General features: G+C 61.8%; 2 protein-coding genes across 2 annotated transcripts; one reads left to right on the top strand and one right to left on the bottom strand.

Annotated features, from left to right (window-relative positions):
* TBC1D10B (TBC1 domain family member 10B) lies at positions 1-11,516 on the bottom strand. Its single transcript, XM_054027028.1, has 9 exons — positions 10,248-11,516; positions 7,153-7,252; positions 6,845-6,952; positions 6,645-6,751; positions 5,611-5,725; positions 4,509-4,574; positions 4,000-4,189; positions 2,290-2,444; positions 1-1,257 (listed from the first exon to the last, which is right to left on the bottom strand). The coding sequence occupies exons 1-9, from the start codon at positions 11,369-11,371 to the stop codon at positions 589-591; spliced, it is 2,634 nt and encodes an 877-aa protein (XP_053883003.1). The 5' UTR covers positions 11,372-11,516; the 3' UTR covers positions 1-588.
* Positions 11,517-14,321: 2,805 nt separating this feature from the next.
* On the top strand, positions 14,322-19,464 carry MYL11 (myosin light chain 11). Its single transcript, XM_054027031.1, has 7 exons — positions 14,322-14,407; positions 16,758-16,847; positions 17,579-17,654; positions 17,830-17,934; positions 18,441-18,519; positions 18,799-18,847; positions 19,054-19,464. The coding sequence occupies exons 1-7, from the start codon at positions 14,405-14,407 to the stop codon at positions 19,156-19,158; spliced, it is 507 nt and encodes a 168-aa protein (XP_053883006.1). The 5' UTR covers positions 14,322-14,404; the 3' UTR covers positions 19,159-19,464.
* The last annotated feature ends 88 nt before the right edge of the window (positions 19,465-19,552 follow it).

Below are 19,552 nucleotides of genomic sequence, written 5' to 3' on the forward strand. Positions count from 1 at the left end.
TGAAAGTCAAAGTTGAAGAACTTTATTGATACCTGTGTCCAGCAACAAGAACTGCGTTTGGGGGTGACCAGCACAAAGAGGAGCGCTCCTGCTAGCATGGGGGCAAGAGAATTGCTTCTCCCGAGGAGAGGGGCGGGGCAGTGTAGGGCTGGAGTGGTTAAATAGTTTAAAGGGGATTCTCCAATATACAGCAAACGGGCTGGACTATTATTAATACAATTATATTCCGGTTAAGACTTGAGGGGGACACGCCCCACCCCCCTGGAAAAGCGCTTGGAGGGAGGGGTGTACCTGTTTGTTCCACCGACGGGAGGGGAGGACACAGAAAAGAGGGGGGAGGGAGCACAGTAGTCGTTTGGCTTTCAAAGTCGTTAAGCAGGTCCCCTCCTGGCAGAAGGAAGATTGTGGGGTGCCCCCTGGAGGCTAGCTCAGAGCTCAACCCTCTCTTGTCCTTTAGATTCCAGCTGCCTCCCAGCCAGCGACCCCACCCCCATCTGAGTCTCCCCACCCCTTGGTCCTTGGCTGAATCTGTGGTGGGTCGGAGGCAGCAGGGGCCCCCCCGCTGTCCCGCCCCCACCCACCCCCAGCTCAGAAGTAAGTGTCCTGCAGCACGGAGCCTGCTGGGGGATCCCCTTCTTGCCCCCCGTCCTCGGCACGGGGCGGGGCTTTGGCCTCCTTCCGGCGCATGGAGACCTTCCTCTCTTTCTTCTGCTTGGCCTCCTCCTTGGCGCGCTCCTTCTGCTGCTTCCGCTCCAGCTTCTCCTTCTCCTTCTTCTCCTGCTTCTCCCGCTCCTTCTCCTGCTTCTCCCGCTCCTTCTGCAGCCGCTCCCGCTCCTTCTCCTTCTTCTTCTCCTTCGCTCCCCCCTTCCTGGGGCCCCCCAGCGGCGTGTTGTTCCCCGTGGGGGAGGGCAGAGCAGGGTGGAGCCCTTCCGACACTACCTGGCCCGGGGCAGCGGCTGGAGCGGGGGCAGCGGAGACGGCCAGGATGCCCACGGGGTGGGCAGGGGAGAAGTTGCTCCCCGCACTTGCCCCACTGCCGCCGCGGGCCGCCCGCTGTTTGAAGCCGGTGAGGCTGAGCAGGCTGGCGCTGGAGGTCAGCGGGGGGTTCATGCGGTGACACTCTTCGTGGATGGCGCGGGAGCCATGGAGGCGGCGGGAGGGTTTATACTGCAGCTCCCCGCGGGTCTCGCGCCACTTCTTGAGCTGCGTGGCATTCTCACGCTCAATCAGTGCTTCCGTCACGGGCAGGCTCACCACCTGGGGGCGGGAGGTGCAGGTCAGACACCCGGCGGCACAGTGCCCTCTAGAGAACTAGCTTGGGGTCTGCACCGACCCAGAGCGCCCCCTACTGGGTAACCCGCCCCCATCCCCTGCAGCACAGCACCCCCTAGTGCAGGGGTGGGCAAACTACGGCTCACCAGCCGTTTTAAGCCGGCCCGCAAGCTCCCGCTGGGGAGCGGGGTCTGGGGCTTGCCCAGCTCCGGCCAGGGCGCTGGGTCAGGGGCCGTACCATGCGGCTCCTGGAAGCCGTGGCATGGCCCTGCTCCGGTTCCTACGTGCTCCAATGGCCCCTCCAGTGCTCCAATGGGAGCTGCAGGGGCGGTGCCTGCAGACGGGGCAGCGTGCAGAGCCGCCTGGCCGCGCCTCTGCGTAGGAGCCGGAGAAGGGACAAGCTGCTGCTTCCGGGAGCTGCGTGAGGTAAGCGGCGCCTGATGCCTGCACCTCTGAGCCTCTCCCCATGCCCCAACCCCCTGCCCCAGCCATGATCCCCCTCCCACCCTCCGAACCCCTCGATCCCAGCCCGGAGCACCCTCCTGCACCCCAAACCTCCCAGTCCCACCCCAGAGCCTGCACCCCTACCCCAATCCCCCTCGGTCCCAGCCCAGAGCCACCTCCTACACCCCAAACTCCTCAACCCCACCCCCGAGCCCAAACCCCAACTCCAATTGTGTGAGCATTCATGGCCCGCCATACAATTTGTATTCCCCGACGTAGCCCTCGGGCCAAAACCTTTGCCCACCCCTGCCCTACTGCCGCACTGGGGAAGGCACCAACTGCCAGGGGAGAGCCCGTACTCACTCCCTGAAGCTCAGCGCCCTCGGGTGTCGGGGCCAGCCTTGACTGCCAGGGGAGAGCGCCCCCTGCTGAGTCCCTGCCCCGCCCCCTAGCGCCGCATTGGGGCCAGCTCTGACTGCTACGGGAGAGTGCCCCCTGCTGAGCCATGGTGGTCTCCCTTCCGTATCCTGACCCAGCCAGGCCCTTACTCAGCACCGGCGGGGCGGGGCTCACCTCCTGGATGAGGAAGTCCTCTTGCATGCTCTGAGCTGGCAGGTTGCGCAGCTTCTCCATGGTTTCATACATGCCTTGGCAGCTGCGCAGCTTGTCCACCGAGCCCAGAGCGTTGCGGAGAAGGACCAGGCCCACCCGGAAGACGATCTTCACCCCTGGGGTGGGGAAAGGGTAGAGAGACTGGTGTGAGTCATGGGGTTTCAGGGACCTGGTGCTGGGTGTCAGCCATGCACACACATGGAGGAGAGCGGAAGTGGGGTCAGCTGGATGGATAGTTGGGTTGGAAGGGACGTCTGGGTTGATGGATTAGGTTGCGTTGGATAGGATGACTGGGTTGGGTTGGATTGGGTTGGACGGGATGGTTGAGTTGATGGAAGATGAGTTAACAGATTGGGTTGATACAGTGCGTTGGGTTGGACGCATGGTCGATATGTGTTGGGTTGATCAGATGGATGGTTGGTTTGGAGGGACTGGGTTGGATTAGGTTGTATAGAGTGGTTGAGGGGTGGACGGTTGGTTCGACAGTTGGTTGGGTGCGATGGCTGGGTTAGATGGATCAATGGGTGGTTGGCTGGTTGGGTTGGATGGGGAATGGGTTGGATTGGTCAGATGTATGGATGAGGGGTGGGGTGGGTGGTCAGATGGCTGGACAGTGGGTTGGATGGGACAGTTGGATGGATAGGAAATGGGTTGGGCTGGTCAGGAGGATGGATGGATGGATGGTTGATCGGATGGATGGCTAGTTGGGATGGGACGATGGATGGGTGGGTTGGTCGGATGGATGAAGAATGGGTTGGGTTGGTTGGATGGACGGCTGGCTGGATGGGATGGGATGGGATGATGGCTGGTTGGGTTGGTCAGATGGATGGTCGGATAGATGGAGAATGGGTTGGGTTGGTTGGATGGATGGATGGGTTGGGTTGGTTGGATGGGTCGGGTTGGTTGGATGGATGGGTCAGACGGATGGATAGCTGGTTGGGATGGGATGCTGGAGAATGGGTTGGGCTGGTCGGATGGAGAATGGGTTGGGTTGGGTTGGTCGGATGGATGGAAAATGGGTTGGGACGATGGATGGTTGGATTGGTCAGACAGATGGCTGGCTGGTTGGGATGGGATGATGGAGAATGGGTTGGGTTGGTCGGATGGATGGATGGAGAATGGGTTGGGTTGGTCGGATGGCTGGTTGGGATAGGTTGATGGCTGGTTGGGTTGGTCGGATGGATGGGTGGAAAATGGGTTGGGTTGTTCGGATGGATGGATGGAAAATGGGATGGGACGATGGATGGTTGGATTGATCAGACGGATGGATTGGGAATGGATTGGCTTGGTCAGACGGTTGCATGGCTGGTTGGGATGGGATGGTGGATGGTTGGGTTGGTCGGATGGCTGGCTGGCTGGAGAATGGGTTGCGGTGGTCGGATGGCTGGCTGGCTGGTTGGGATGGGATGATGGATGGTTGGGTTGGTCGGATGGATGGATGGAGAATGGGTTGGGTTGGTCGGATGGATGGATGGAGAATGGGTTGGGTTGGTCGGATGGATGGATGGATGGAGAATGGGTTCGGTTGGGATGGGACGATGGACTGAGTTGGAGGGTTGGTTTGGTTTGGTTTGATTGGCTGGGTTGGACTGAATTGGGCTGATGGATTTTGCTGGAAGTGACACTCATACAGAGGGCTGGACGGACATACAGAATGTGGGGACATCTCACCCTCGCAGAAGAACATATCCCAGACGCGCAGCACAGAAGCCCAGGGCAGGGTGCGGGAGAAGATACACATGAACCACTCCGTCATGTAGAGGATGGGGTCGATCTTGTATTTCTTCAGGTGCCGATAGGCCATGGGGGATGCCCGGCGCAGCAGGGCAAAGAAGATCTCTCCATCCAGCTGGATGGCTTCCTGCCGGGGGGGAGGGGAACACATTAGCCCCCGCCCCACCTGCTGTCCCACCCCATCCCCAAACACCCTCCTCTGTCCCCCCATACCCCAACACTCCTCCTTCAACTCCATTCCTCACTGCTCTCCCCCACAAGGCTCCACATTCGCTGCCATCAACCCCCCTCCTTCCCCATATGCTCCTCCCTGTCCCCATCCCCCAACACCAACACAACCCTCTCCACCAGTGATCACTCGGCAGAATCCCCCTCCCAGAGAGGGGGAGGCCGACCCCAGCCCCGAGACCACCCTGCCTTGCTCCACCAGCGGTGGTGCTACTCACCAGCCCGGCGCTGTAATAACCTGGCAGGTACTTCTCACAGATCTGCACCAGACACCAGAAGGCTTGCTGCGGGGATGGAGAGAAGGGAGAGACATCAGACAGACAGAAACCTAGAGACCAAGAGACGCAACGGACACCAGAGAGAGAGGCTCCAGCCCCAGGGCATATCTGTGCTACAGCGGTACCACTATGGTGTCCTACGTCCACAGACGGGGTTTCTCCCCTCCATGTGGTTAATCCAGCTCCTTCTGTCGACAGAGCCACGTCTACCCTGGGGCTTAGGTCGACCTCACTGTGGTGCTCAGAGCGAGATTTTCCCAGCCCGGAGCGACACAGCTAGTTCACTTGAAGTTTGAGGTGTAGACCAGGTCTCAGACACCCCCTAGAGAGGAGACCCAGACACACACCTAGGAGATGTTTACACACACAAAGGCATGTTCCTAACCCACATTAGCTAACTCAGATGGAAACAGCAGGTGCGGCGTTACTGGTATTTTAACCCCAGCTAGCTCCCGCGGGTTAACACACACACTGAGGTTTTTGCAGTGCAGACGCGCCCTAAGCGAGTCCCAGGCACACCCACAGCCAGAGTCAGACAACGCAGGAATGGCGGAAGAAGGGGGGGAAACCCCCAACATGTGTGACAGGGGAACGAAGATGCACGCAGCGGACAGACTGACCAGACTGGGATGGACAGAGCAACAGACCACGCTTCGGGCTGGAGAGAGAGAGAGGAAGAAATGGGAGCCGGAAAACAGACACACAAAACACAATCATGCAATAGAGACATGGACAGACGGACAAAAGGCACAGATGCTATGTCAGATGGGAGGGGTATTGCCTAGAGGAGGGGACAGAACCCAGGAGTCCTGGCCCTCGGCCTCCCCAGCTCTAACCACTAGACCCCACTCCTCTCCCAGAGCTGGCGAGAGAACCCAGGAGTCCTGGCTCCCAGCCCCAAATCCAAGAAGTGCCCGGAGGTAAAACCAGCCAGACATGTAAGAAGCAAGAGGAGATCGGGGGAGGCGCCACGCTGGGGCTTTCCCAAAGGGAAGACAGGGCTCTCGCTCAGCCACGGGGGGCGCTAGAGGGCTCCTCGTACCTCAGCGGGCATGTGCATCAGCAGGACAGCAGCCACGGGGGCCTGGGCCTGGCAGTACCCTTCGTCGGGCCGGTAAATGGTGTAGGCTTTTAGGATGCGGTACAAGTCCTGCTGCCTGTGGGCAGGAAAGGGACGGGGATTAGACACACAGAGGGGCCTTGTCCCTATGGGGCGCTGGCTCCAGCCCCAGGGCGGGGACCGGTTGGCTCAGGGGATGGGACACAGGCCTTGCCCTCTAGGGGGCGCTGGCTCCAGCACCAGGGCGGGGACCGGCTGGCTCAGGGGATGGGGCACAGGCCTTGCCCCTAGGGGGCGCTGGCTCCAGCCCCAGGGCGGGGACTGGCTGGCTCAGGGGATGGGGCACAGGCCTTGCCCTCTAGGGGGCACTGGCTCCAGCCCCAGGGCGGGACCGGCTGGCTCAGGGGATGGGACACAGGGCCTTGCCCTCTAGGGGGCGCTGGCTCCAGCCCCAGGGCGGGGACCGGCTGGCTCAGGGGATGGGGGATGGGACACAGGCCTTGCCCCTAGGGGGCGCTGGCTCCAGCCCCAGGGCAGGGACCGGCTGGCTCAGGGGATGGGGCACAGGCCTTGCCCCTAGGGGGCGCTGACTCCAGCCCCAGGGCGGGACCGGCCGGCTCAGGGGATGGGACACGGGGCCTGTCCCCTCTAGGGGGCGCCGGCTCCAGCCCCAGGGCGGGACCGGCCGGCTCAGGGGATGGGACACGGGGCCTTGCCCTCTATGGGGCGCCGGCTCCAGCCCCAGGGCAGGACCGGCCGGCTCAGGGGATGGGGGATGGGACACAGGCCTTGCCCCTAGGGGGCGCTGACTCCAGCCCCAGGGCGGGACCGGCCGGCTCAGGGGATGGGACACAGACCTTGCCCTCTAGGGGGCGCCGGCTCCAGCCCCAGGGCGGGACTGGCTGGCTCAGGGGATGGGGCACAGGCCTTGCCCTCTAGGGGGCGCCGGCTCCGATCCAGCTCAGGAAAGGGACTAGGAGGTTCTGGTGCAATGGAGGCTCCCCCCCGTCACTCACCCATGGCCTCCCCTGGCGGCAAACATCTCGTGGAAGGGGAACTGTCGGTGCAGATCCTTTTCTATCACATCCAGCCACTTGGGGTCCCCGGGCTGGCGCTCCAGCTCCTAGGAGTCACGGGGACAGGGGTGAGACTCTGCCCGTCACCCCCCTGCCTCTCCCCGCCCCCCAAAACCACCCCGGAGGGGGAGGCCACGCACCTCAAATTTGCTGGGGTTCTGCTCCAGGAGCTCCTTGCTGTTCGACAGCAGCTGCCAGGCTTTGGCACGGAGAGACGAGGGGATCCCCTTCCGACAGCGCAGCTTCACCTGCCAAACAAGAGCCCCTGTGTTCGCACCGCGCAGCGCCCCCTGCTGGGGGGGAGCCAGCGCCCCTCGTCCTCCCCACAGCGCCCCCTGCTCGGTGAGGCCGGGGCTGGAGCAGCCGGAAGCTCCCCCCACAGCCAGCAACCCGCCCCTCCCCACAGCGCCCCCTGCTGGGTGAGGCCGGGGCTGTGGAAGCTACTCACCTTCTGGAATCGCCGCGAGAGCCACTTATCCCAATGGGAAAACATATCGAGCCATTTGAGCTCCCGCTGCCGCGCCACGTCCACCGGGATGGCGCTCTCCCTGGGGGGGGGGGGGGGAGAGAGGGGATCAGAGACACCGCGCAGCCACACCCCACTGGCCAGGGACAGCGAGCTTCCCCACAGCAGTGCCCTGGAGAGAGAGCAGGGCTGTGGCACTGGGAGCTTCCCCACCCAGAGGAGGGCAAGGGAGGGGACGGGGGGCAGGAAGGAGACTGCCCCCGCTGGGGTACGGCAGCTCCCAGCCTGCAACGGGAACTGGCGCCCGATCAAGCCATCTAGGTTGTTAGTAATTATAATAGGGACCTCGGCTTCCCCTCACAGCTCTGCCGGTGCCCCTCACTCCCGACCCGCAGCCCCCTGGTAGCCAGCCCTGCTCCCCCCAGCTCTGCCGGTGCCCCTCACTCCCAACCCGCAGCCCCCTGGTAGCCCAGCCCTGTCCCCCCAGCTCTGCCGGTGCCCCTCACTCCCGACCCGCAGCTCCTGCTAACCCAGCCCTGCCCCCCACCCAGCTCTGCCGGTGCCCCTCACTCCCGACCCGCAGCCCCTGCCAGCCCAGCCCTGGGCTCCCCCCAGCTCTGCCGGTGCCCCCCACTCCCGACCCGCAGCCCCTGCTAGCCCAGCCCTGCCCCCCCCAGCTCTGCCGGTACCCCCCACTCCCGACGCGCAGCCCCTGCCAGCCCAGCCCTGGGCTCCCCCTAGCTCTGCCGGTGCCCCCCACTCCCGACCCGCAGCCCCTGCTAGCCCAGCCCTGCCCCCCCCAGCTCTGCCGGTGCCCCCCACTCCCGACGCGCAGCCCCTGCCAGCCCAGCCCTGCCCCCACACAGCTCTGCCAGTGCCCCTCACTCCCGACCCGCAGCCCCTGCTAGCCCAGCCCTGCCCCCCCAGCTCTGCCGGTGCGCTCACTCCCGACCCGCAGCCCCTGCTAGCCCAGCCCTGCCCCCCCAGCTCTGCCGGTGCCCCTCACTCCCGACCCGCAGCCCCTGCTAGCCCAGCCCTGGGCTCCCCCCAGCTCTGCCGGTGCCCCTCACTCCTGACCCGCAGCCCCTGCTAGCCCAGCCCTGGGTTTCCCTGCCCCCCAGCTCTACCAAAGCTCCATCCCAGGGATGTGATGGGCAGGCTTGACTGCGAAGTGAAATTAACAAGGCCCAGAGTGAAACAGACCAGCCCAGTTTCCATTCCCCCAGCAGGAAGAAGGAAACACGGAGGGGCCCAAACGATTCTGCAGCGGATCGAGCCAGGGAGATTCTGCTCCAGCCCCGCAGCAGCAGCCCCAGAGCTCTCAGTTCCCACTTCAAAACCCCTCGTGCTGCCGCTTCCCGAGCAGCCCCCCGCCTCTTCCCTGAGCCCTGCAAAGGGGGAGACCCAGCCCCAGGCGGGGAACCGGCTGGCTCAGGGGGAAGGGGAATGGGACGCGGAGCCTTTCCCCTCTAGATGAAAACCGTGGAAGCTATCCCAAGCTGATGCCTTGGCATGTGATGAGCCTGTTGGGTCTCAGCCAATGCGTCCCCAGCCTCTCCATTCACCCCCCCCCCCCCCATGGCTGATGACCAGGCCCCCCAGCAGCCTCACCAGACAGGCCAAGGGCAGAACAGTCCATGGAGGAGGCCCTGGGGTATATGGGGGGGGGGGGAACAGACTGAGCTCAGACTCCACAGGACCTGGGTAGGGAGTGGATGGGCGGGGGGAGGGCGGAGAAACAGGAAGAGCAGGGAGGGGAAACAGGAAGTGGTGGCTTGGGGCTGCCTCATTGAGAAACTCAGGAAGGGAAGCGGGGGCGTTCGCATGAGCACGGGGCGGGGGGAGGGAGATGTGGGGAGATGCCCCTTCTACGCCATCTCCCCCCACTGCAGAGCTGTGTCTGGAGGGTCTGTCTCCCTGCACGTATCAGCCCCTCCCCACCCTAACTCTCTCCCCCACGGCCCAGCCCCCCCAAGGCCCAGTCTCTCCCCCCACGGATCGGCCCAGTCTCCCCCACCAGCATCAGCCCCTCCCCACCCAAGCCCCATACACACACCATACACACACCCAAGTGTCCCCCCATATCTATACCTGGGCCCAATATCCCTACTCAGTCCTTCCCTAACAGGCCCAGGTTCCGCTCCGCACCCCCTCTGATCTGGCCCCTCATCCTGGTCTCTCCCCGCTCCCTTCCCCGCCTGGATCAGCCGCTCGGCCCAGCCAATCTGGTCTTGCCTTCTCCCCTCCCCTCGGACTCCCCAACCCGGTTTCCCCTGCCTCCATATCAGCCCCTGGGCCTAGCTTCCAACACCCTGGCTCCTCCACTCAGTCATCCCCTCCCCGCCCCTGGGCCAGCACACAGCCGCCAGGGACTTGGCTGCATCACGGGGCAGGCCCTGAGCCCCAGGGATGGGCTAGATCCCAGCCAGCATGGAAAGACACTTACTTCAGTCAAGCCACCCATGTGCCGAGCGGGCCAGGTCTCGGCTCCCCCCCCACCCCCCCGCCCCCGACTATGACCAGGGCTAGTTTGTGGGGGGCAAGGGGAGGCAGGACTGGGTGGAGAGAGGGGGCCGGGCGGGGGAGTGATCTCAAGTTCCCTAGGAGTTTTGTTTCGGCCTGGGAGGGGGATGGAGGAACAGAAACTCCCAAGGACAGGCTCCAGGCGTGGCTCCCCCAGGGCGAGATGGGGCTGGGCGGGGAGGCTGAGGCCTGAGGAGAGGGATGGGTCGGGAGAGCAGGAAATACCCTTGCTCCAGGCACTCCCTCACCACAGCTCTCGGCCTCTCTGCTGAGGCTGCCAAGGCTGGGCCAGGCAGCACCCGCGGGCCCTGTGCGGAACTGGGCTGAGACCGCACACACTCGCTGCCTGTTGGGGACTGTGAATGGGGGTCAAAGGGGAATGGCCGTCTGACCCTGGGAACAGATGGGAGCTGGTGCCCCCTAGAGGGGAAAGGGCCTGGGTCCCATTTCCCACCCCCGTGAGCCAGCCAGTCCCCTGCCCTGGTGCCAGACTGGAGCCAGCGCCCCCTAGAGAGGAAAGAGCAAACGTGATGGGGGGCAGCTCAGGTACTCACAGCATCCCCGAGTGCTGGTTGCCCCCCAAGAAGCCATATTTGTCCGTTCTGCGGTAGGCCAAGCCATTGATCTCCGAGTCCGAGCCCAGGGAGCTGACGTCGTCCAAGAAGCCGGGGCCACTCAGGGACTCCAAGGTGCCCGACATGAGGCTGACCGAATCCAGGTAACTCAGGGTGTCTGGAGCCGGTGGGCGCCTGGGAGGTGGGATTCCAGGACCCAGGCTGGACTGCGACCCCATGTCCTGGGAGGCGGTGGACTCCAGGTCTGCAGGCCTCTCCGTCGCAGTGGGAGAGCTCTTCTCCGGTGCCACCGGGCTGGGCGCCACCACCACCAAGGCCGGCGAGGGGAAGGGAGTCGGGAGGGGTTTCACCGGGGTGCGCGGGGCTGCGGTTTCCATGGTGGGAGACGGCGTGGGAGAGGCCGCCGCCGTGGTGACCGTTTCCTTGGGACCCATCGCCATGTCGGCCCCTGCCATCTGCATCGTTTCTGTGGAAACCATCCCTGTGGTGGCCGCTATGGTGGCTACAGGTGCCATTGCCACAGGAGACACCACCGGATCGGTGATGTTGCCCGTCGGCCCCGGACACGCCGTCCCGCTGCTCGTCGCCGCTGCCACAGTGCCGGTTGCCGGTGCCACGCTATCCGTTGCCGGTGCCACATTGCCTGGAGACGCCGTCGCGTTGCCTAGAGAAGCCGCCGCATGGCCTGTAGCTGCCGGAGACGCCGCCAGGTTGCCTGGAGATGCCGCCACAGTGCTGGTTGCCGTCACGGTGCCGGGAGACACCGCCCCGCTGCCCGCCGCCACCGGAGACACGGCCGGGCTGCCCATCGCCGCGGGAGACGCCGCCCCGCTGCCCGCCGCCGCCGGAGACGCCGCCCCGCTGCCCGTCACCGCCGGAGACGCCGCCCCGCTGCCCGTCACCGCCGGAGACGCCGCCCCGCTGCCCCGAGCCGCCGCCCCGCTGCCCCCGGGCCCGGGCGAGGCCAACGGCGCCGTGGCCGGGGGTCTGGGTGCCAGCGGGGTTGGCGTCGCCATGGCGCTCATCTTGGCGGCGTAGAGCGCTGAGCGGGGGGCGTTGTACCGGGGCGGGGGCGACGGGGCGTCGCCAGCCCCCATCTCCATGGCGACAGCGGGCTCCTCCCCCCCCGGCCCTGCGGGGGCGGCCTAGTGGCCCCCACCGAAGCCTGGGCTGGAGTGATGGGGGAGGGAGGCGGAGGCAGGAGCCTCGCTGGGTCTCTGCCTCAGCCTGAGCATCCAGCAACCAGAAGCCAGGGCGCCCCCCCCAGGCTGCGCGCGCAGCCCGGCAGTGCCACGTGGGAAGGCGGCCAATCCCAGGCCGGGAGGATAACCTGGCCAGCCAATTAGAAGGGAGGAGGGGGAGGGTTGTGGGAGGGCGGGTCCGAGTGGGCGGGAGCGGCTCTGGGATGGGCCAGTCAGGGCAAGGAAGGTCGGGGTTCCGGCCAATCGGGGAGACGGCGATCAAACGAGGAAGGGCGGGTGAGAGAAGGGCTGGGGCGACGGGGCGGGCCAGTGGGGATGTGGCCAATCAGAGCAGAGGTATTGCCCCAGCCGCCCAATCGGAAGGTGAGGGTAAACCAATCAACACAGAGACGGGAGAGGCGGATCTAACGCGACATTTAACCAATCCTAGGAGGACCGGCGTTATGTCAACCAATTAGCGGCAAGAAGGGTCGCAGCTCAACCAATCAATGTCGGGGACACCTCCAGCTTTCACGGGCAGCCCGAGCGCCTTGTCTGCCGGCCAATAAAACATCGGAGCGGGAAACTGATCGGCGACTCCTCGGACCAATGAGCGCAGACTTAGGGCGGGAGTGGCAGGCTCCTCGACAAATGGACACCCAAGAGCGGGCAGCTCAGAATGAGGCGGACTCCGCCAAGGGGGAGGGACCGTTGATGACAGTTGGGCGGTTGATTGGCGGTTGTCTCAACCAATAGGAGAGGGGGGCTGGCGGAAGGGGCAGCCAATGGGAAGGGAGGCGGGGAGGGGGCCCAGCAGCAGCCAATGAGGAAGGGAGGCGGGGCGGGGCCTAGCAGTAGCCAATGGGAAGGGGGCTGGGGGTTGGCCGAGTTGAAAAGGATTCTGGGAGTTTGGTCAAGTGGTGCTAGCCCAGCTGGGGGATGGGAAGGAACCAGGACTCCTGGGTTCTCTCCCTGGCTCTGGGAGGGGAGTGGGGTCTGGTGGGTTGGAGCAGGGGGGGCTGGGAGTCAGGACTCCTGGGTTCTCTCCCTAGCTTGGGGGAGGGGCGAGGTCCCAGGCTTTCCTAGCAGGTGTTGCCCATGGGGGGGAATTGGAGTCACATGAGGTGAAATGGCAGGTCCCTGGGGGGGGGTTCACCCATGGGGGTGGCAGAAGGGGGGGTGGGGGAGTGCAGCAGCCCCTGGAAACATCCCAGTGCCTTTTGGGGTTGGGGGTGGGGTGCAGGGTTGGCTCAGCAGGGCCTGTAGGAGCCCCTGGGGATGGGGCTACCCTGCGCTGGCGGGGGTGGGGATGGCCCCTCCTCCCACTGAACACTTCTCCCTCTTCCTGACTTTCTTCTTTTCTCTTTCGCATGGATCAAAGACCCCAAGGACCCCCCGTTTCCCCCTGGCCGCTTCCCATCCTGTCTTCGTACGCGAGGGCTGGGAGTCAGGACTTCTGGCTTCTCTGGGAGGGGAGTGGGGTGAGAGTGCGGGGTGGGACAGGGAGCCCGAAAAAGCTGATTGTGCTTCCCGTTTATAACCGTAACACACGGTTGCCCCCCCCTTCACCTCCATGAGTGTTCACTCTGGACCCTAAGGATGGCCATTGCATCATTTGGAGCCTGTTTGCAGAGTCCTTTGCCAGGGAGATTCAGCCTGCTCTGGGATTGCAGGTGGAACTCTGAATTGTGGGAGGGGCTTATGCACAAGATTCCCCTCCCCGTCAACTTGCCCCTCAACCCATCCCACCTGGTTTATCCAGCTCGGTCTCCCCCCCCGCCCTGTACCAGCCTTGGCACATGGGGCAGGTGGTAGATCCTTATGTGTGTTGGGTGCAGGGCACGAGGCTGGCCCCTAACCAGGGATCGGTGTGCCGTTGGGGTGGGGAGGGCCGCCCCAGGGCTGGGCAGATGGTGTGAGGGCTGCCAAGTTGTCGGTGGCTCGGAGGAGACAGCTGGTGCCGCCCGTCTTGAGAAGGAAACTTTCTCCAGGACGCCCAGATAGCCAGGGACAGCGAGAGGGATATGGCACACACAGGACAGTCCCACACAGTCCCTGCCCCAGGGCACGGACACCCCACTAGCCCATTCCCACCCAGAGGCGATCTGTCATGTCTGTCCATCCCCCCCACATCCCTCTATTTATCTCTCCCTCCATCTGTGTCCCTCTCATGGAGATACAAAACAGAGGCCAAGCAGTGGGGTGGGATGGGGTCACCCCATAGTGGGGACCCTTTTTGGGGTGACACAAATGAGAGCAACAGGAGAGATTCAGAGTTCAGGAATGAGGGCCTTGGATCTTGTAGGGAGGCCCATATTGGGGTGCCACACATGGAGACGCAGAGCTGGGAGGCCCATATGGGGGGCAGATGGGGCAGGAGCATGAGATCTGGATCTTTTGGGGGGATCCTTATTGGGGTGACACACAGAGGAGAAGCAGATGGGACAAGAGAGGGGGATTCATAAAGATGTGACTCAGGGGGCAGCAGATGATGCAAAAGTGGGGGGACCCATACTGGGGGTGACAGTGGGGAGCAGGTGGGACCCAATATTGGGGTGACACCGAGGGGCAGCAGAGGGGGTGAATGGGGCAGAAGCAGGTCAGGGAAGCTGGATCGACTGAGGCAGGCTCTATGTTGGGGCAATACATGGGTTCGGGGGACCCTATGGGGGGGTCATGTGGGGCAGCCTGGGGGCCAAGCAGACTGGAGGGATCCCACCTCTCCTGTCTCCTTTCTCCAAGAAAGGAGCTGCCCAGCCGGGTTCTATTTCAAGCCCTGGGCTCCTCCGAGCCAAACTTGAAGATGCTACTATAGTTAGCCCTTGGCACGTCACCCCCCCCGGCCCCCCGCGGGAGTCTATATAACCCCAGGGGGATTGGCAGGGCTCCCCAGCCTGCCCAGCTTCCCCCGCCAGCAGAGACCTCCCAACAGCTGCGCCCGCCCGCTGAAAGGAGATGGTAAGTGAGACGGACACAGGCAGACGGATGGACCCCGGGGAATTGAACTGAGACCCCCACACATACACGCCGCGGCTTTGGGACACTCGGACCCGCCTGTGGAAAGCTACAGTGTGGAGAGAAATTACCAAGGGATCAATCGATATATCTGTCCCCCCCCACACACCCTACCTACCTATCCCCATCCACCCTCTCTCTCTCTACATCCACCCCATCTATCTATCTATCTATCTATCTATCTCCGTACACCCCCCTCTATCTATCTATCTATCTATCTATCCCCATCCACCCCATCTATCTATCTATCTCCATACACCTCCTCTATCTAATCTATCCCCATAAACCCCTCTCATCCATCCATCTATCCCTGTACACTCTATCTATCCATCCCCACATACACTCCTCTATCTTTCTAGCCCCATCCCCCCACTCCTCTCTCTCTAGATCCATACACCCCCTATCTAGCCATCCATCTATCCAACCCAGTCATCTATCTATCCCCCTCATCTCTATCTACCCATCCATCCCCCCACACCCCCTCCCTCCTGCACCTGTCCGTCTCCAGGCATCCCCCTAAGATGTCTCGGGCATGTCCTACTCTCCTGCAGGTTTTGGGGGTCACTTCTATCCGGGTCCCTTCCCCCGCGATTTCCCCATGCCATAAGTTTCAGAGTAACAGCCGTGTTAGTCTGTATCCGCAAAAAGAAGAACAGGAGTACTTGTGGCACCTTAGAGACTAACAAATTTATTAGAGCATAAGCTTTCGTGGACTACAGCCCACTTCTTCGGATGCATATAGAATGGAACATATAATGAGGAGATATATATACACACATACAGAGAGCATAAACAGGTGGGAGTTGTCTTACTAACTCTGAGAGGCCAATTAATTAAGAGAAAAAAAAAAAAAAAAAAAAAAAACTTTTGAAGTGATAATCAAGCTAGCCGAGTACAGACAGTGTGATAAGAAGTGTGAGAGTACTTACAAGGGGAGAAACGTTGACTATCTCCCCTTGTAAGTACTCTCACACTTCTTATCACACTGTCTGTACTCGGCTAGCTTGATTATCACTTCAAAAGTTTTTTTTTTTTTTTTTTTTTTTTTTTTTTCTCTTAATTAATTGGCCTCTCAGAGTTAGTAAGACAACTCCCACCTGTTTATGCTCTCTGTATGTGTGTATATATATCTCCTCATTATATGTTCCATTCTATATGCATCCGAAGAAGTGGGCTGTAGTCCACGAAAGCTTATGCTCTAATAAATTTGTTAGTCTCTAAGGTGCCACAAGTACTCCTGTTCCCCATGCCATAAGGGTGCTCTGGGCATAGAGGGGGGGAGAGATGGAGTCCGATGCACAGACAGACGGCGCTTGGGCCCCCATCCCGACCGGATCTCTGTCCCCTTCCACCGCCCTCCCATCGCTGAGACTGTGGGGTCATCTGGGTCCCGACACCCAACTGAGCCATGGTGGCGCCATCTGGGGGGGGGAGCACAGAGCCAAAAATTAATCCCTCATGTGTATTGGGGGGCAGCAGAATCTGTGTCCCTGGAGTATCGTCCAACCCTAGGGCTAGACTCTTGGGGAGCCCAAACCTCTCCCTCTAGCCTGGGAAAAACACCCCACCTTTGACTTAGGGCCAGCTCCCCCAAGGGGAAAAAACTGGGATAGCCTTGTTATCCACTGGGGGACTGTTACCCCCTCACAATAGACACCCCATCTCATAACTGCCCCTAAACACACCTGAGGCCCCCTACTGGCATTGCTTAACAGGTGTTTCCCCATGCACCCCCATTTCCCCCACTAACTCCCATGCACCACAATTTCCATGTGCCCCCACTAACTGCTGTACATCTTATTTCCCCTACTAACTCCCATGCACCCCAATAACTCATATGTACCCCTATTTTTCCCACTAACTCCAATATATTCCACAATAACTGCTGTGCACCCCAATTTCCCCACTAACGCCCGTGCACATCCCAGTAATTCTCATGCACCCACAGTAACTCCCATACACCTCTCAATGTCTCCCCATGCACCACAATTCCACCCATATCTCCCCTGCACCTCCTTCTAGCCCCCCAATATTGCACACTGCACCCCAATTCCCTCACTAGCTCCCATGCACCCCCAATAACCCCCACTTCTCTAGGTTCACCCCAAGAGCTCCCCCAGTCCATCTCTTGGGCTCTGCACCCACTGATCACAGACAGGGAGGATAGGGTGATATGGGGCACCAGACCTATGTCCAGGGCTCAGATCTGGGGGCAGGGGAGGACATGGTGGCTCATGGCACGGCCTGTCTGCTTTTCTTCCCCTCCACTCCCCCCCACCCAAAAAAACACCAGGCACCCAAGAAGGCGAAGAGGAAGGCAGCCGAAGGCAGCTCCAATGTCTTCTCTATGTTTGACCAAACCCAAATCCAGGAGTTCAAAGAGGTGAGGAGGAGGAGGTAGTGTGGATGAAGGGCAGGGAGGGGTGGGGGTAAGATTGGCCCCTCCAGTCTAGTCCCCTGTCTCCGGGGGGCGGGATGGTCCCACCAAACCTTGATGTTCTAGGGTGGGGTCCAGGGCTCCGTCTCCCCAAGTCCTCCTCACTCCCATGACTCCCCGAAATGACCCCGCCTCGCCCAATCCGACAGAGAGATGCCTCCCCGCTGCGTCCTTCTCCCTGGGGGCGGCCATCTCCCCAGCTCCCATCCCTCCCGGCACAGACGGGGCCGTTTCGTTCCCCGGATCCTGAGGGCCGGGAGTCTATTTTGGGGGTTGGAGGGTGGAGACACGACATCTGTGATTGGGTTGGAGGCGCCTTACAAGGAAATCCCTGGAGACGTGGAATTGGGGGAGGGAGGGGTGCCAATGGGGCATCTCCATCTTTGCTGCGGGGGTAGCTTCCCTCCCCCCCCGTCTCTGGAGAGCTCGTCAGTTCCTCCGGCATGCAGCACCTGTCCCCCACGGGAGGGGGGCTGCGTCGGGACGGGGGCATGCCGCCAGACGGGGATTCCTGGCGTTCCTTCCGTCCCCGAGGAGCCGGGAACGGGGGCTGGGTGACAGGTGTCTCTGGGGGAACAGCTGCAAGGCGGGGCAGTGGGGGGAGGCCGGGCTGCAGAGATCTATACGGCCCTTGGCATCTCTCCATTCCCATGATCCTTTGCTCCTCTCCCCCTTAGGCCTTCACCGTCATTGACCAGAACAGAGATGGCATCATCGACAAGGAAGACCTGAGAGACACATTTGCTGCCATGGGTAAAGAGGCGGGGCCAGACCATGGTGGGAGGGGCTTCTCTGGGTGGGAGGGGCTTCTCTGGGTGGGAGGGGCCATTCCAAGTGGAGTGGGTTCTATCTGGGCAGGGAGGGACCTGTTCCAGGAGAGGGGGATGGGATTCCCCCCCCACTTTATAACCCTCCCCCCCGTTGGCAGGGCGCCTGAACGTGAAGAACGAGGAGCTGGACGCCATGATTAAGGAAGCCAGCGGCCCCATCAACTTCACCGTCTTCCTCACCATGTTTGGGGAGAAGCTCAAGGGTGAGTGACTCCCCACCATCCGGCTTGGTACATCCCTCTCTCCCCTCATCGAGCTCCCCTTTGGTATGCCCCCATCCCCTTGGTACATTCCCATAACCCCCCATTATGTCCTCCTTGGTACATCCCCATCTCCTCTCATCCTGCTCCCCCTTGGTACATCCCCATTTCCTCCCCCTGCGTATGTCTCCATCTTTTCTCCCCCAACTTCCACCCCCACCCTCTGACACATCCTCATCCCCCCCCATCACATACCCATCCTGCTTCCTGTTACCCTTTGGTACATCCCAACCCCCCAATCACAACTCCATTGGTACATCCCATTCCACCCAACCCACTACCCATTGGTACTTCCCATCATGCTCCCCAACCTGCTATGCATTGGTACCTCCCATCCTCCCATTCCCTCCCCATTGGTATGTCCCATTACTGCCCCATCCCATCCCCCCCATTCACTTCCCCATTGGTATGCCCCAGCCCCCCAATTCTCGCCCTCTCCGCCCCCCCAGGTGCTGACCCCGAGGACGTGATCATGGGGGCGTTCAAGGTGCTGGACAGCGAGGCCAAAGGCACCATCAAGAAGCAGTTGTGAGTATCCCTGTCCCCAGCAGGGGGCGCTGGGGGTGAGCGTGGGGGGTCTCCCCGGGGCAGGGGGCGCTAGGGGTGGGTGGGGGGGGTCTCCCTGGGGCAGGGGGTGCTAAGAGTGACCCCAGCCCTGAGAGCACGCAGGGAGGGGGGTCTCCCCAGCAGAGGGCGCTCTCCCCAGGTGTGGGGTGTTGGGGGGGGTACGCCAGGGCTGAGAAATCAGGGATGTCTCCCCAGAATTTGGGGTGTCTGATTGCCACTCTCTCTCTTCCCTCCTCGCAGCCTGGAAGAACTTCTGACCACCCAGTGCGACAGATTCACCCCGGAAGAGGTGAGAAATTTGGGGGTGACCCCCTGAACCCCAATACAAACCCATCCCCCCAATCTAACCCATCCCCCCCAGATCATCCCATCCAACCTGATCCCTCCTGCAGTAGCAGTGGGTGGGGTCTGGGATCGAGGGGCACAGACCCTAGCTTTGGGGGTGGGGTCACCCCAATTTTAACTCCCCTCTTGCTCCTGTGTCCCCCCCCCCAGATCAAGAACATGTGGTCAGCTTTTCCTCCAGATGTGGCTGGCAATGTGGACTACAAGAACATCTGCTACGTCATTACACACGGTGAAGACAAAGAAGGGGAGTAAATCCAGCAGGCCTACCCAAATTCCCCTGCCCCCCCATCCAGGGGGCTGGCGCTGTGGGGTCCCATCCACCCATACCCCCCAGGTTGGGGGCATCTCCCCCACATGACGCCAAATCAGCTTCAGTTTTGGACCCCCAAACTGCAGATGCCACTCTTATTTATTGTGATTTTGGGGTGGGGAGCTGGGATCCCACAACCTTGCCCTTCCCCACCCTGCAGCCAGAGTCTTAAGAAACTGATCAGGACCCGTGTCAAGAATTGAGAAAAAAAAAGTCTCAATAAAGATGAGGAAACCTGTTTTTAACTCTCTCGGTGTCCTGTCCTGTCGCGACTGCTTCTGGAGTGGAGCACAGTGGCTGTTTAGATAGGGATCAAGGTGGGCTAATGAGGTGGCA

The sequence above is a fragment of the Malaclemys terrapin genome, chromosome 4 (genome assembly GCF_027887155.1).
Source record: "Malaclemys terrapin pileata isolate rMalTer1 chromosome 4, rMalTer1.hap1, whole genome shotgun sequence".
NCBI classification, from domain to species: Eukaryota; Metazoa; Chordata; order Testudines; family Emydidae; genus Malaclemys; species Malaclemys terrapin.